The 16,722-nt window shown below is 41.9% G+C and overlaps 1 protein-coding gene across 4 annotated transcripts in view; it reads right to left on the bottom strand.

Moving 5' to 3' along the window:
• Positions 1-16,722, bottom strand: part of hmcn1 (hemicentin 1) — a 725,933-nt gene that overhangs the window by 503,363 nt on the left and 205,848 nt on the right. For all 4 annotated transcript variants that reach the window (XR_005945469.1, XM_041207700.1, XM_041207701.1 and 1 more), the window contains exons 5-6: positions 15,868-16,039; positions 8,964-9,070 (exon numbers count right to left, since the gene is read on the bottom strand). Coding sequence is in view for 3 of the 4 variants with exons in the window: in XM_041207700.1 (XP_041063634.1) it covers positions 8,964-9,070; positions 15,868-16,039 (279 nt within the window). In the remaining variant the exon portion in view is untranslated. The remainder of the gene's footprint in view (positions 1-8,963; positions 9,071-15,867; positions 16,040-16,722) is intronic.

Here is a 16,722-nt window from a genome sequence, read left to right as displayed (position 1 = left end):
TGCTCTGTCAAATATTGATTTTTCAAAGTTGTTGATACTTGCCTGTGAGATCTGCAATACTTCAAAACGCATACCAGCTGCTTGGTCTGGACTCACAACCTTCAGGTCAGCACTCTGTGATGAGGAGTCTTTTTTGAACCTGCAGGTTTCAGGAAACCTTCCTTTAGCCTGGGAATGGGAGCTGAACTCTCCACTGGGGCAACAGAGATGGGGGCAAAGGGTGGTTGGAAGAGGGGCTGATTATTTGTGTGTGGGGGTAAAGGAGGAGACAAACTGATTACACTGTGCACCTGGGGGTAAGCGGGATGATTACTGTGTGTGATGGGAAGAGGGGCTGATTATAGTGTGGGGGATGGCGGTGAGAGGGGCTCCACTGAGCCTTCTTTCACTGGGGAATATGGAGAACTTGGCTGAAACCTACACAAGTACATATAATATTAACAAAGCACCATATTTACAAAGGACTTTAAAAATACAGATTTTCACACTTATAATGATGTATTATTTGTTGATCTATAATTCACAAACTTTAATAATTATATACTGAATGTTACTATCTTACTTTATTTGCTGTTTTTGTTGTCGTCTGGGGTCACGCTAATTTTTAAGTGTTATGGGGTCACATTGGGAAATAGTTTGGGAAGTACTGCCATATATATTCCCTAAACAAGCTACTGATGTAAATGTTCTCTCACAGTTCTCAAGTTTCACTCTGAAGCCCTGATTTTAATTCTGGATCTGTTTAGGGCATGTGGGCAGAAAATATAAATTAAAAGGACTCACCCCACTGCTCCAGAATTCTCAAGCCTCTATTAAATTCTGAGAAGTAACTTCCCATTCTTAATACTTATTGTTCAATACTAAAGAACTGTTGAACATGCTCAGGTTAACAAGGCCATAAAAGTGCAAACAAAGTACTGAGGCTCATTTCTAGAACAATAAAATTGAAAATCGGAGAAGTTTTGTTAAATTTTTATAAAACCTTGGTTAGACCACATTTGGAGTACTGTGCACAGTTCTGGTCTCCATATTACAAAAATGATATAGAGGCATTGGAGACAGTACAAAAAAGATCTTCAGGATGATACCCGAATTGAGAGATTATAGCCATCTGGAAAGACTGAACAGGTTGGATCTCTTTTCCCTAAAAAAGAGAAGGTTGAGGGTGGCCTGATATAAGTATTTGAAATTGTGAAGGGAATTGATAGGATAGAGATGGAGAAAATGCTTGTGTTGTTGGGGCATCCAAAACTGGGGTCATAAATATAAGAAAGTCACTAATAAATCTAGTAAGGAGTTCAGAAGAAGCTTCTTTACCCATACAGTGATTAGAATATGGAAATTGCTACCATATGGAGAAGTTGAGGCAAATAGCATAAGAGCATTTAAGGGCTAGCTAAATAATTACATGAGGGAAAAAGAAATAGAGGGATTTGTTTTAGGATGAGATGAGGTTCATGTGTAGCATGAACACCAGCACAGATCAGTTGGGCTGAGTGTCTTATTTACTTGCTATAATTTCTATGTAATACTTGCATTTAGTGTTTGATAATAAAGAAATGTTTTTGTATATATATTTTTACATGCTCATTTTTCCTGTTCTGTTGGTAAATGTGATGGTGGCTGTCAAACATGATGATGGCTTCACATTTCTAAAAAGAGCCAACTTCTTTCTGTGGAGCAGACTTCATGGAAAAATATATAAAAAGGACAAGATTTTAATGACTTGGTAGTACAGAACTGAAGCATTACTGAAAAAAAGGGACTTGCACTCATCAGGACACACACAAGAATGCCAAATTTCAAAGGGAGCTTAAATCATTCAAGCTCACAACATGGCTCATTTATGCTTGCTAGGAACTACATTTACTCATATGCAGGGACCTGTCCTCTGCAGGCAAAAGGAACTTATCCAAGCATTGCACCTTTTTTGAATTAAGCAAAAGCATGGCGGACAATAGTTCCCTGGTGCATTCTCCATTGCAATGCCTTGACCAGAGTCAACTTGCCAACCAATTAGCACCCTTTTCCCATGCAGTATAAATTGTTGCATCCTTTGAAATTTGGCACTTTTGCATCTGTTCTGATGAGGGCAAGGTGAAAAGCTTTGACAGCCTATCTCGATCAGCAATTTTAATAATTTAGTAATTCCCAATTCTATCTATTTAAGATCAGAAAAAATAAACTATAATCATCTGTGATAATGTCACATGTGTAAGCTTTCAATATATAACCTATAATCTGGGAGATTCTAGACACACTCCTCTGAAAGACTTGGAGCAAACTGTGCATCCGGTACACTTAGGGGCCAGTTTGCGATAACTATCTATCTGTTCGAGTCTATCAAACTCAGGATTCAAAGTGTTGTAATTATATACTACAGTTCCCTGATTTTTCTAATCAAGTTTTAATTGGAAACCATTGGAGCTGATCTTCATGCAATGTTGATTTTGTTCTCACTAGAATCTGTGGCTTGCAAAACACTAACCAGCCTTCCTATATCTGTAAACGATCTGTTAATGTTTCTACAATGTTGTAATGGACAGTTTGGCAGCACTGTAAGTCATACAGTTCATTTATTTTATTCTGTCTAATTGGCTGGACTGTCAATGGTTACTAAATAGAGACAATTTCTCACAGCATGTAAGGTACAGTTTGTAAGTGAAAAGGATTTTCAGTAATGAGGACTTTCAGTGCAGATGTGAAAAATGAGTCCATACTGGCTTGACCCCCTGTTGTGGCTTGTCACATGCTGAAGTATGTGCTACATCAATTGATCTTTGGCTTTACAACATATTCCACCATTTTCTCAACCATTGTTCACCAATCTATTTTGTATTTCCATCCACCATAAATAAGGTAGGATGTCTCTTTGGTATACCTCTTTGAAGAGGGGCTCTGATGAAGCATCATCCGGACTCGAAACATTAGGCAGGATTTTATGGTCCCACTGAAATCAATGGAGTTTTGAACGGTTCGTCGCATTTTACAGCCCCGCCCCCATCACAGCAGGACCATAAAGTTCTGTCCATTAACTCTGTTTCTCTCTCCACAGATGCTGCCAGACCTGCTGGGTTCTTCCAGCATTTTGTGTTTTAATTTCAGATTTCCAGCATCCGCAGTATTTTGCTTTTATAGCTCTTTGATATAGTTTTTGGGGAATCAATTGATGGGATTTTGAATCTGTTTTATTGTTGAAAGAAGTATTGCATAGCTATATTCTAAGCATAAATTAAGTAGCTAAATGGCAGGTCAAAATACAATATATCCTATTTTTAATTAATGCTTGGATTTTTAAAATTTTAAAGCAAGAAATCTAGATTAATGACATCTGTCATAAGTTAACATTTTAACAGGCGTTTTAATAGAAGGGCATCACAGGTATTGTCATGTGCCCCCTAGTGGCTGGCAGAAAATGGGGCATTGATGAATATCTGGCTGTTGATTCCATAGTCGCCCTTTGACAATGATTTGAAAAGGCCTATAGTGGGAGAGAAAGGGGAGGAATTTCACATCCTCATTAAAAAAAATAATCTGGGAAGGGAACAAAAAACAGATAAACTAATAAACTTCAATAGCTTAACTTGGTCTTAAAAGAGAGAAGTAAATCTCAATGTAGAAGGCAGATTGTATCTCATCTGTAACAGCTCGCAAGTTATGTTAAAATCTTCCCAGTGAACTTTATTGTGTATCACTTATTCCCATGTGCATATCTCATTTACAAAGTGTGTTGCTATTATTTGCAAATGTATAACATTTCAAAGGAGATTCTTAATCTTGGGTAGAGTTGAGGACATTCAGAAGACCAATCCACCATTTTCATCACAATAACATTGAGTGGCTAGAGACCAGTGCTGCCTCTTCTTAGGCCTGCCAGATCTTATGCCTATCAGGTATATTCAGGGACATCAATGGGCCTTCCTCCAGAAACAAGTCCTTGGAGGTGGACGTCCCGCCCCCAAGTACAGTTGGATAATCAGAGTTCAGGAGCTGTTGTGATTGACTGCGTCATGGAGGAAGGTTTGGCTGCTGCCAGAACAGCACTCCCCAGAATCCCTGGAGAAAGATAAGTGGTGGGGAAGGGAGGAGAGGGTCCTCAGAGCAGCGGTCACAGGGGATGGGGGGTAGGTGGGTAGTTGTCAGTAGCCACACCCTTGCCACATATCCACACCCTTGATCATGCACAGTACAATTAGTGTGGATCAGGCCTTCCCCACATCCTCATCCCGCCAACCCCCCCTGCCCCCCCCACACACCACCTACCACCCACTCCAGCTGACACACAGCCTGCACAGTCAGTTTAGCCACATGTCAGCAAGCCACCTGGAGCTGAGAAAGTTGCATTGGAACTGGCAGGAAGGTCGACCATGGGCCTTCCCATCCAGAACCTACTTCCTGTGGAGACGGGAAGGCATTGTATATCAGTTCCGACATCAATCCACCAAATCTTCAGGCCCCCCCACTTCCTTACTTACTTCTGGTGGGAGAAGATGATCCCACCCTATGTATCAGTGAGCACACAATTGGCAGAATTTTGCCCTTGGTCGGCGTGTGGGCCCCACTAGCTCGGCGGTGGGTGGACAGCCGACCCCCGCCGCTGAAACAGGACCGCCGCCATTTTAAGTGGGTGGGCTAATTAAGGCCCACCCAATGGCCTTCCCGACAGGAAGTACTATGCGCTTCTTTTCCGGTTGGGGGAAGGGAATCCCCCAGTGCACTGCTCCCTGAGACCAAGTGCTGTCTCAGGGAGATTAGTGACAGTGCACAAAAGTTAAAAAAATAGAAAAATAAAAATATTATTAACATGTCCCCCTCATGTGACAATGTCACACGAGATGGGACATGTTAATAAAAACAACATAAACTTTATTACACTTTTTAAAAACGGACATGAAACCTCATCCCGCCAGTGGATGAGGTTTCATGTATTCTCAGGAGCCCGCTGGGGCGTCTGGCCTGCCCGCTAATCTTAAGGTTGGACGGGCAGGTCTTTAATGATCTTAATTAGCCCATCAATGGCCTTAATTTGCCATAGATAGGTCGGCGGGAGGACAGCTAATTTCGCTGTCCACCCACCTTCCTGAAAATTTAAAGGGACTGGGATGTCGACATCATTCCGCATCATTTTCCCGTCAACGAGCAGGCCCCACCCCCAAATCGCCGATGGGAAAAATCTGGCCAATGATTCTGTGTTGTAGAGACATTTTATCCATATACTGCACCTGCCCCACAATGATTCAGTGATTCAAAACATTGCGGCCTGAGCAAAACAGAATTTCTTGTATGTGGAGTTGTTTTAGACATTATAATGCCATTAGGGGTGAAACTGGTCTATGCCAGTGGTACAAAACAGGCTCACAGTGAATTGACAATCGATATTTCACCATGCCCGATCTTCTTTCCACGAAGGTTTACAGAACGATAGATCAAACTCTTTTTGGAGGCTTGTTTCCGAGTCTCTGTTACTTCTCTTTGGTTTGAAATTAAAAATGTTGGCAATATTTTTCAAGTCAACCGAAAATAAACATGATCTGGTGAAAATTTGGCTGCCAATTTGCTACAAAGCCATTTTGCATTGTTGGCGCGATCAATTTCACCCCATTTATTTTTGCAATGGAAGCGACATGTTTTTCAATGCCCTGCTCACCTAGAGGCCATTCGATTCAGAACATTCACTTCAGCATTTTTAACTACTTTCTGTCATAAACCTACTTATATGGTTGGTTTTCCTGACCATTCATGAGTGCCATTTTTGTGTACTGAAAGGTTACAATGGTTTTTATAAGGCGTCCTTACACCACATTGGGTCACCTCAATACTAATTACATGCTGGCCCACACTTAACCTTTCCAGGCAGAGTGGCACCAACTACATCCTCCACTGAAAATGTGCAGTCGCAACCCTTTCATCGCCAAATGGCAAATGCCTTGCAGCACAGTTGAGCAAAACTACAATAACCACATGCTTCTCAGCAGAGCATACTTGCACATCTTATCATTATGACTGACTTCCTCTGCCTTTACAGGAGGGCCTTATTATCTCTCCACACTCATAATGTGCCTAATTGCCTGTGTCTTGTTATTTGACTGGCCTCAAAGAGTAATTAATTACAAACTTCAAGGAGGTAACAATGGTTATGGGGGAGGGGGGGAGAAAAAAGTAACAATAAAACAGCAAAAGGGCAAAAAGATATAGGGTATAGCAAAACTATCTACCCTTGTACATTTACTAGGTAACATCTTTTAGAGACTGTGTTAGGTCATTGAAGTGCAACTCACTGGGAGAAAGGGCTTTTTTTAAATCTCACCTATATATAAGAAGTGCAGAAGTGATTTCTCAAGTACGTGAATTTGAAGTAAATGATGCTGCAGTATCACATGTACCATAGGTCATATTCCATTTAAATTAAAATGGAGGTAAGTTAATGGTGTTTGCTTTATATTTTCTAATTACACTAATGGAAAATGTCAAAAGCTGATGATTTTCACCAGGTGCTGGAGAATTTAAATCTGAATTACATGTTCAATATAATGACCTCCAATGAAATACAGAGGTCAACATTTTCAACTATAGTACTGGGACGTTAGAATAGTTTTTAATTTGCTGTGGCTATAAAATGTAAGGTAGCAGGGTCATTTGAGATCTCAAGGGGTGATTGCCCTTGCTCTTACAGTCACCCTAGGCCCAAATAAGGATCCCATGCTCAGGGTTACAAGCCATGGCCAACGGTGGAATCAGCGAATTTTCGGTGATGATGGTGGAAGAGCTAGAACATTGAGGGACAAAGGCTTCTTAAAGGCGGAAAACCCTCCAGGAGCAGGACCTGGCTTTCCTTTAAGCACCTCATGTATTCATTTCCCCAGTCATATTGTTCATTGCTCACTAAATTTGAAAATGGGAGACTCTAACGAGCAAGTGAAGGGGAAAGCACAGGACTGTGATGTGTGGGGAAATGAGCAGAGGACTTGCCCTTGGACAAATCATCACCACAAAGCTATAAAATCGGAACGAGAACATCAAGTTTTGACAGCTAACTTCCATGAGTAATCCAGTTGTGGAAAGCCAAACATTGCAGCAAAAAAATGTGTAGCAATAGTATCCACAGGCCTCTCAGATTGAAATCTGCTCTTTTACAAAGAAAAAGCTTTTTCTTTTAATGCTTTATAATTTCCCATGATGCAGTTCTTGCTCACAGAGATAGCAAAACCAAAGTAAACTGGCCAAATTGACAAACTCTTGAGATCTGGAATGACCTAGACAAAGATGGCTCTTCTTAACGACTAGCTTTAGCTTAGCTAGCAAGCTTACTTTGGATTTTCTGTTGGCTGCGTGGCACTCGCATTGGAAGCCAAAGGCACCAGAGCAAGAAGAGCTTAACATTCTGGTTTCAACAATGAATTAGCACCAAGCTGTCTGTTACTTTGTTTCGGGAAATCATGTGTTCTATTTTTCATAACAGCATAACTTCAACACAACTCTACTGAGTGAATATTTTGTAATCATAATTATCTGCTTTATTAAATCGGGATAAAGAACAATGGGTCAATAAGCTTTTAAACAAGAAATACTTTTTTTTCAAAAATAATAACCCACTTACATTATAGAACCTTTTCCAAGCGCTACAATATTGAGTGTTCAACCATGTGCCTGGTTATACAGCAGGGTGACTGGCAGCTATACCGGAATGACTTCATATTCTAACTATGCACACAAACGCAAATTTAAAGCTGTTCCTCATGCACCATTTTGCTCATGCAGAGCTGCTGACAGTTTGGGACAGATGTGTCTTTATGGGGTAGATTTTAACTCCACGGTTCCTTCCTACCTTCCATAGTATGCCATGAACTTGTGACAGTCCTAGACAGTCCTAACTATTGCACAGTGTTTCTTAGATCCAGCACTGATACTGCAGTTGGGCTGCAGGAATCCAACATTACTATACCATACAGCACTTCCAAGGCCCAACAGTGTTATGATACATGAAATTCCTGGGGTCTAGCACTGCTGTAGCACATGGAATTTCTAGGGTCCAGGAGTTTTATGGCAAATTGAATTGTAGGCTCCAGGGTTGCTATGGCATTTTGGAGGCTTGAGACCCCGTATCACTTCGGGGAGGATAGGGTGAGCAGGCAGTAGAAAGTCTGACCACACAATTTTCTATTCCACCCCATAGGAAATAAACTGGTGAGCCAGAAAATCTTTCCAGGAAAATTAGCCCCAGAGTGTCCCCACACTTGATCCCAGGAACAAATTACACCAGACTCCAGAAGGAAACAAATGACATAAAATGCTTATAAGAGAAATACTGTGACCATGCATGCACAATTTTGTGTATTCAAACTTTATGTGGGCAAAATCGATGCAGTCTGCTTCAGATTATATATACCTGATTCACCAGTAATTAACATTAAAGCCTCCCATAAATCCAGACTTCTTATCAACATCATATTCTGTTTGGCACATGAAGTTAACTTTGATGATGTTACACCTTTAAATGCAAATCCCATATTTTCCCATAACAGTGAAACTGCTTCACAGCAGAGAACACAGCTATACTGCACTTGGATACAGCTGCCAGTGCCCTCCAGTACCAATCCCTGGGCAAAGTGGGGACAATCCAGGACCCCACTTGTTATTATAAAAGAAAGAACAGGCATACTGGCCATCACTTATATGTCAAGTCCCCATCCAGGGTCAGACCAAGGAATTCCTACCTTAGGCAGTGCCCACACCTGGCCCGTTATTTGCCTGGTAAGGGGCTGATGGAAGTTCCACTCATTATAAGGCTACACAGAAACTCACAGAAGCAACAGAGCCCCGGCATATTTTTGTGCTCCCTTATTTCCTTGGGAGATTCTGCTGGTCCCTTGTTGAAGTTAGGGTGGGAAGGCGATTTGTAGGATCCTATAGAATTTTGTGTGCCTTCAGAGAACTTTGTACATCTTATTTTCATAAGTATTTACCTTAATGGTCCACAGTCCTGGTTCTGGATCCTTTACATTAACCACCCTGGCAGAGTTTGCAATGTGTAAAAGTTCATTAAGACCAGATCCTTTCTTTATCAACTTTCCTACAAGTGAAAAGAAAAGAAAAATATTTAATCAATGATAACCTGCCACTGCTGTTAAATTGCATTAAAACTATGAACAAAATTCTCCTGATAATGTCCAAGAAAATGCCAAGCTTTTAGTAAAAATAAAGTTAAGAAAAGTTATATTTTTAAAATTCACCATGTTTACTACCAATCTCGAGAAGTTCTGCTTGGGTAGTACATTCATTGGGTGAGATTTTAACTCATCTAAAACCCATCCACTTGCACAGAGTTAAAATTGGGCCCAATGAGTCTATCTCTGGGCAACTGCCACTCAGCTAAGTGAGGCCAACATTATTCTGGCTCTCAAAATTCAAACAAAGGCCCAGGATCAGTTAGGTCACCATGGGCTCTTGAGTTTGAAGGTTAGCCAAGGCTGGTATTTTATCTTGTCACTTCTTCGATGAGAAGTCCATCACAAAACTATCAGGATTGTCAGACAGTTCCCATAGATACCATTTTCAAGATGTAAGACCTACTCCAGTTAGGAGAAGTACAAATTTCACCAGCCAAATGTATTGCAGTGACTAAGGAAAACAGAGGTAGACAACTAGGTTTCATCTTAAATCTGAAATTAAGTGATTGAGTAATTAATTTCCTTAATTTAAAATAGACCTAAGTTAGTTGCAAAAAGTTAAAACAGTATCTAGATGCTATGGCCTAGCAATTGAATTGCACTTGAATTTGGGCACGACTTCAAAGGAGTGCATGCTGCATGTGCCTAATGAGCCAGTCTCTCTGCCTTATTATTAGCAAGTTGCAGGAGCTCAGGCACTGACTGAGATTATAAGGAGGGTCTGGGAAGCAGGGTGAGGCAACTGGGAGGGAGGTGAATGGTGGACTACAGTGGCCCATGCATTTAATGTGAAGCCTTTGCCAATAAGACAACAGGCACAGAATATTGGGCCTTTAGATGCCCATTTTACACATCCAGCTTCTAGGTCTACATGTTTAAGACTAGCAAGAAGAGGTAGTAGTTAATAATATACATTTAATTATCATTAACACTGTATATGAAAATAACTGCGGTGGCAATACAGGACACATAACATAACCACAGTCCAAGCAATGGGCAAAATATGACAACTTCACAAAATCCATTCTGAACTCATAAGCACAAATTGGAACTCCTGGTGGGAGTTGTGCAACAGACAGCAGGCAGAGAGCAAAATGTCCAGCCCTCTGTAACATGAGCACTGAGATTTTAACCCCCAGGCATCATCTGTGTTTGTGCTATCAGTCTCCCACCTGAAACTAGCATGGAGTGATAGCTGACCAGTGGGGAAGAGCAGATTTTGAGCTGCAGAAGGCCACTGTTGAGGGAAACAAAAATTTACTTAGAAGGAATGCAGGAGGGTCCTAAGAAAATGGCCCAGGATATGACTGTAGTTTTTTCTTGTGTGACCATGAGGAGCAGAAGTATTCCCCCTGGGCCCAGAAAATGCTAGTGCACACTGCAGTCCTGCCGCAGCCCCTGCCCTGGGATCATCTTCCCTCCCCCACCATCCACCATTTGCTGACTAGCTCAGCTTGAAATCTTGCTGATGGCATGTGAGTGAATCCTGGACCCCAGAATGTTTCAGGCCTCAGGTGAAGCATATTCAGTTCTCACGAAGTTGCTGTTGTCAACCAACCATAATCCAACTGAAGTTAAAGGAACTTAAGGAACTTACCTTCTTTGATTATTGTTGTTCTAGAGTGGTTGCAGTGACCAGGATTTTGTCAACAGCGTGTAAATCCCGACAGTGTAGCCAGAAATGAGCGGCACTTCCGCTTTTTCTCTTTTTTGCCTTTTCCCAAGCGATTATAGCGAAAATTCCAAGTGCATGCAATTTAGCGGTGGGGGTAGCTTTTCATTGGTGAAACCCGCCATCAGCTGACAATGCTACATCAAATTGCAACCTATTAACGAGCCTCCTGTTCAGACAGGGAGGCTGTGCATCAATGCATCAGGCATCAGGGAAAGTTTTCCTCCAGGCCATCAGGGAAAGTTGGGAGGTACTCTTTCCTGAAGATGGCATAAGAAGGCCCTCTGCCAGGCCAAGGCGGCCTGGGCGGAGGTAACAGAGGAGGTGAGTAAAAGCAGGGTCACCCGCCAAATCTGGCTGCAGTGCAAGAAGTGACTCAATGACTGGCTCTGGTCCCCAAGGGTTAGTGCCAGTGTTACATCTTCAACTTGTGTAGTCATCAACATATGCATGTGGGCAGCTATGCCAAAATGACTGATCAGCCTCAGAGTCACATGGCTATTGAGGCCAAAACATCTCGAAGTTTGCTTTTTGTGTGCGCTTGGATGCAATATGTAAATGAGAGGTCAGTATGTGTGTTGGGAATGCGTGCAGACAAGGGGGTTATGTGTCACTTGACATATCACTAACTCTGCACTTCGTCATGCAGGACAAGACGACCCACAAATGCCATGAGAAAAGATGCACAGGAGGACGAGTTCCTGACCTGAGGCTCCTCACAGCAGTTGAAGAGGTGGCAATGAAAATCTCTGGCAAGGAGATAGCATGATCAGAGGCAGATGGCGAGGCTGGACTGGCCAGGAATAAGGAGGAAGAGGCAACCATTCTGCTAGTGGCAAATGGCACTTAAGATGAATGGGGTGAAATGTAAGGATTCAAACTGTGATGATTCTTAATCTGATTTTTGTTGTTCTCCTCTACAGGTCATCACCATCCAAGGACGAGGCTGCAGGCAAGGGTGGAGCCACGACTCCACCTCTGAGGATAAAGCAGCCAGAGCCCAGAGAATACAGTGTTGGAAAACATGCAATGGCCTCATGTGTGCAGTCAAGGTTAGTGAACGCATCTTCACATGATATCTCTTACTAACCACACCACCCTCTCTCAAGGTTTGAATGCACCATACCCCCAATCACTCACCCAGCAAAAGTCCCTAGAGTCCAGACTAAGGTCTAACATCCTGATATACCACTGCATCTTCACACACCTTCCAATGCTGCCAACCTCACACCCACCTCTCACTGCCTCCTTAAGCCTCCAGCTATTTAGCTATGGCAGGCACAGCACCTAAACATTGTGCTACACAAACAGTGATATTCTATCCACTCTCTTATAGGACAAGCTCGCACACAATAGAAGGGAGCAGAGGGGAACAGGTGAAGGAGAGGCAGGCTTACATCAGCTAAGCCATACATAGGAGATGGTGCTCCACATCATCAGGCCAGCTGCGACAGAGCCTGTTACATCCAGTGTCTCTGAAAACATTGAGCTTGATGGTATGTTCCTGCCTTTTGGCCTTTCTCAAATTCCACCTGCTATCTGGAATGAAGTGAAAGCTGCTGCTGGTGTCATGATGGATCGCTTGCTTTTCCCCGCACACTGCTCCCCTACACCTCTTCTCTCGCCCAATCCTTCACTTCTGATTTTATGCGTTCAGACACCCAAGGACTGCCAGCTTCTCAGCCACAGCAGTCCCAGGAGGAAGGGCAAGAGCAACATCACAGCACTGATGAAGAAACATTGTCACTTCATCTGACTCTTGCTACCAAGATGAAAGATGGTTAACTTAGCTTGCTAGCTTTGCTGCTGTTTGGCTATCATAGCAATCGATAAACACCTCACATCTCTATTCCTTTTGTTTGTGAACAATGAGAGATAAAAATGTGATGCTGACCCTAGAAGAAATGTGCAAAACAATCAAGCCCATTAAAGGCTGTGAGTTGTGGTTTAAACTGTCCATTTGATTTCATGATAGAATAGAGTTGGGGGTTTAAGTATAGTTAATCAGTGTTTCTAACTGGTTATAAGGCCCATATAACTCACATTGCCATGGTAATGATGGGCTTTGAGAGGGTAAGGGTGCAGAGGAAGCCATTGGGATATTGGGTTGCAGGCTTTCCTAAAATATCACAGGCAAGTTGGGCAGTCTGCCAGGATCCAGGAGAGGGAGAACAGCCATAGACAGTGAGACACTGTGGTTTACCATTCAGGAATGCAGACGGCAGCTCACATTTGGATTGGAAAGACCAAATTTGTGAGGAGTTAGAATGAAGCTGGAAGGTTCATCTAGCCTGCACTAGAGGAAGAATCCCCAGGGAAAAACTTCGCTATGAAGGACAGTTCTGAGATTAAAAGTTAGTAGGCAAGGAAATGAAGAGAAGTAAGCCCTCAGGAGCTAAGAATTATTTTGGACTGGTTTCAGGTGAATTGAATGTCTACTTAAAGGACAATGTAAAATATATCTGTGAAGTGTGTTTCTTTGGTTGTGCTGTAAGCAAAAAGGTGAAAGTTCTATTGTATGGTTTAAAATATAAGTTGCCTACAAAGATAGTGTTTAGTCAATAGAGCTGTTGGTCTTTTGCAATAGTAAAAGTCTTAAATATAAATTTCTTGTTGTGTTATCCTTTCAGTTATTAACTGGAAGTTCAAATTTCTTTTTCAAAGTCATCGGTCTCTACAGAGGTCTGTATAGTAATGAGATAAGTAGAGAAAAAAAATAGGTCCAGACCAGCTGTAAACAGCTGAATCGTTACCAACATCTGCTGTCTGAAAAAGTTGATCTGAAATTGTTGAACTTGATGTTGAGACCAGCAGGTTGTAAATGCCTAATCAAAAGATGAGGTGTTATTCCTCGAGTTTACATTAAACTTCAGTGGAACAGTGTAGGAGGCAGAGGGCAGAGAGGTCAGAGTGGGAGGAGGATGGAGAATTAAACACACAAGAGACTAGAAGGTCAAGGTCACATTCACAGACTGAACAGAGGTTTCCAACAAAGCGATCATCCAATCTGTATTTTGTCTCCCCAGTGTTGAGGAAGCCACATCATGAGCAGCAAATACAGTACACTAAATTGAAAGTACAAGTATATCCTGTTTCACCTGGAAGGACTGTTTGGAGCCCTGGAAGTTGGGAAGGGAGGAGGTGAAAGGACAGGGATTGCATCTTGCGCATTGTGTGGGAAGGGGATGAGGTGTTTGAGGTGATTGAAGAGTGGACCAGGCTGTCACAGAGGGAACAGTCCCTTCAGAATGCTGAAAGAGAGAGGAAAGGGAAGATGTGATTGGTGGAGATTTTGTGCTGGGTTTGGCAGAAACAGCAGAAGATGATCTGTTGATTGTGGAGGCTGGTGGGTGGAAGGTGAAGACAAGGGGAACCTTATCATGATTCTGGGAAGGAGGGAGGGGAAGAGATAAAGGCAGAAATATGGGAAATGGGGTGGATATGGTTGAGACCCCAGCCAACCACAGTGGAGGGGAATCCTCAGTTGAGGAAAAAGGAAGACATAGCAGAAGCACTGGTTTAGAAGGTGGCATTGTCAGAAACAATCCGTCAGAGACAGAATGGCCTAGAGAAGAGGCTAAGATCCTTCGAGGAAGTGTAATCAAGATAGCTATGGGATTTCGTGAGACATTGGTTGACAGTCTATCTCCAGAATGGAGATAAAGCTAAGGAAGGGCTGGAAGAGTCAAAGAATGGGCCATGTAAAGTCGAGGGAGGGGTGAAAATTGGAAGCAAGGCTGATTAAATTTTCCAGTTTGGGGCAAGAACAAGAAGTGGCATTATTACCGTCACCAATATTTTAGAAAAAATAGGGGAGGGAGGGGACCTGTTTAGAACTGAAGTAAAGAATGTTTCAAATATCCCACGAAAAGGCAGGCATACCTAGAACACATTTGGGCTCCCACAGCAGCCCTTTTTATTTGGAAGAAGTGAGTGGAGTTAAATGTAAGAATGAGTTCAGCCAGGCATTGAGGGAGGTGGTGGATGGGGACTGGGTGGGACTCCATTCAAGGAGGAAGCAGAAGGCCCTCAGGTTGTCCTAGTGGGGAATAGAGGCACTGGATATTGGGGATGAAAGCAGATGGTCAGGACCAGAAAAGTGGAAAGTGTTAAAATGACAGAGGGTGCTGGACAAGTCAAGGATGTAGGTTAGAAGAGACTGGTGAATGCTGACATGGGGAAGCATAACATTTTCACTATTTTATATTATTTGCATTGATTAAATTCAGTAAATTTAATAATATTCACTAATTGTGAAATAAAGCAGTTAATAATTTGTTCAGTTGAGCCCTTGCCTATTATCTTTAGTCTTTCAATAGTGTCAGGGTTAGTTCTCTTTGATCAGAAGATAGCTCATGTAGTTCCTATTTTCAAAACAATGGGCAAAACATTCAGATCTAGAGAACTACAAGTCCATCAGCCTGAGGGAAGCATGAGGTGGGGGGTGGATTTTGTGGGGTAAGGTGCAAAGAGGAAGTGTTTAGCTATGATAGTTCAGCCATCATGCTGTGGGACATGACATTTCTTGATTGTCAATTTTATTTGTTTAAATGTATTATGTATCATCTAAATAAAGGTTTACTTGATCAGCCTTCAGAGAGATTGATGTAAAATAAGTGTGAACAACAAAAATAGCCATGAATGGCTGAATTAGGGGCATTTTCAAAACTGTTATTGTGATTTAGACTACATGTATTCACTGCCTGTCACAGCTGCCCCGAGACACCGTAATCCTTGTGGTGACATCATGAATTGATTTTTACAACCAAGTGGATTGATATGTCATTTCAAAAAGAGAAAGAAAGAGATAGAGAAAGAAAAGGGAGAACAAGAAAAACAATGACAAACACTTTAACTTTGTTGTCCATATTTCAGCTTCAGTGTGCTGTCTCTCTCATTGGCGATGATGTTCACAAAGAAATATCAATATCTTGTGACAAAAGAAATACAATCAATAATTGCCAGGATTTACCAGTCACTATATATCATTACCTTTTCAACAATCTCTTTAACGCTTGAAAACCATACCTGTAGGATCACGAATTTCAATAAAGGGGGCAGGACCACTAAGAGATACTGTGACCTCTTTTAGACTTGGATCAAAGGGGATTTGCCAGATGTTTACAGCTTGGGTGACATGATCTGTGGAAAGCAGGTGGACTTTGGATGCCTGGACAGCTTCTTTTACCCATTTCAAAACCTGCAATGAAAAGATAAGAGAAATTGAGATTAACATTTCAACAGAAAGTGGGATTTACTGGGAAAGAAATAAAACAATGCTGTCCAACACTAACTTCTTTAGTGGCTCTCTCTTTAAAGGAAGATCAATTAGAGGCTACAAAGAGAAAAAAAAAGTTGAGAGAAAATTCTTAAAAATGGATATGAATTGCCTTATCAAGTACCTTACTTAATAACAAATCAGAATGTGACAACATTTGATCATTTGTTCCTGGATTTATAATGACTATTTCCAAAATGTTAAAGATTGCAGGCAGGATTTTCAGCTCTCTCTGCTGCTGTGTTTGGAGGCAGGGAGGGCATTTAATCGGGCGGGAGGGTGGCAGGTGGGGACCCCTCCACCTTCCACATCTATCCCGATTAAGTCCGTGGTGGGAAGGCCAATGGTCAGAATTCCCACCCCATTGTCAATTGAGGTCCTTAAGTGAACAACTAATAACTACTTAAGAGCATTATCCTGGTGCTGCTAGTATTAACCTAGCTGGAGCAGGCCTGTCGCCATGCAGGGAACATGATAAGTAGGGTTGCCAACCTTCCCGGAATGCTAGGAGTCTCCTGGAATTGGTATCAACCTCCAAGTGGTTATTGAAAGCAATCCAGGGGGAATTTTAAAACATTATTTTAAATAAATTAATATGTATAATA

The sequence above is a fragment of the Carcharodon carcharias genome, chromosome 16, assembly GCF_017639515.1.
Source record: "Carcharodon carcharias isolate sCarCar2 chromosome 16, sCarCar2.pri, whole genome shotgun sequence".
NCBI classification, from domain to species: Eukaryota; Metazoa; Chordata; class Chondrichthyes; order Lamniformes; family Lamnidae; genus Carcharodon; species Carcharodon carcharias.
This window is presented reverse-complemented; position numbering and strand designations above follow the sequence as displayed.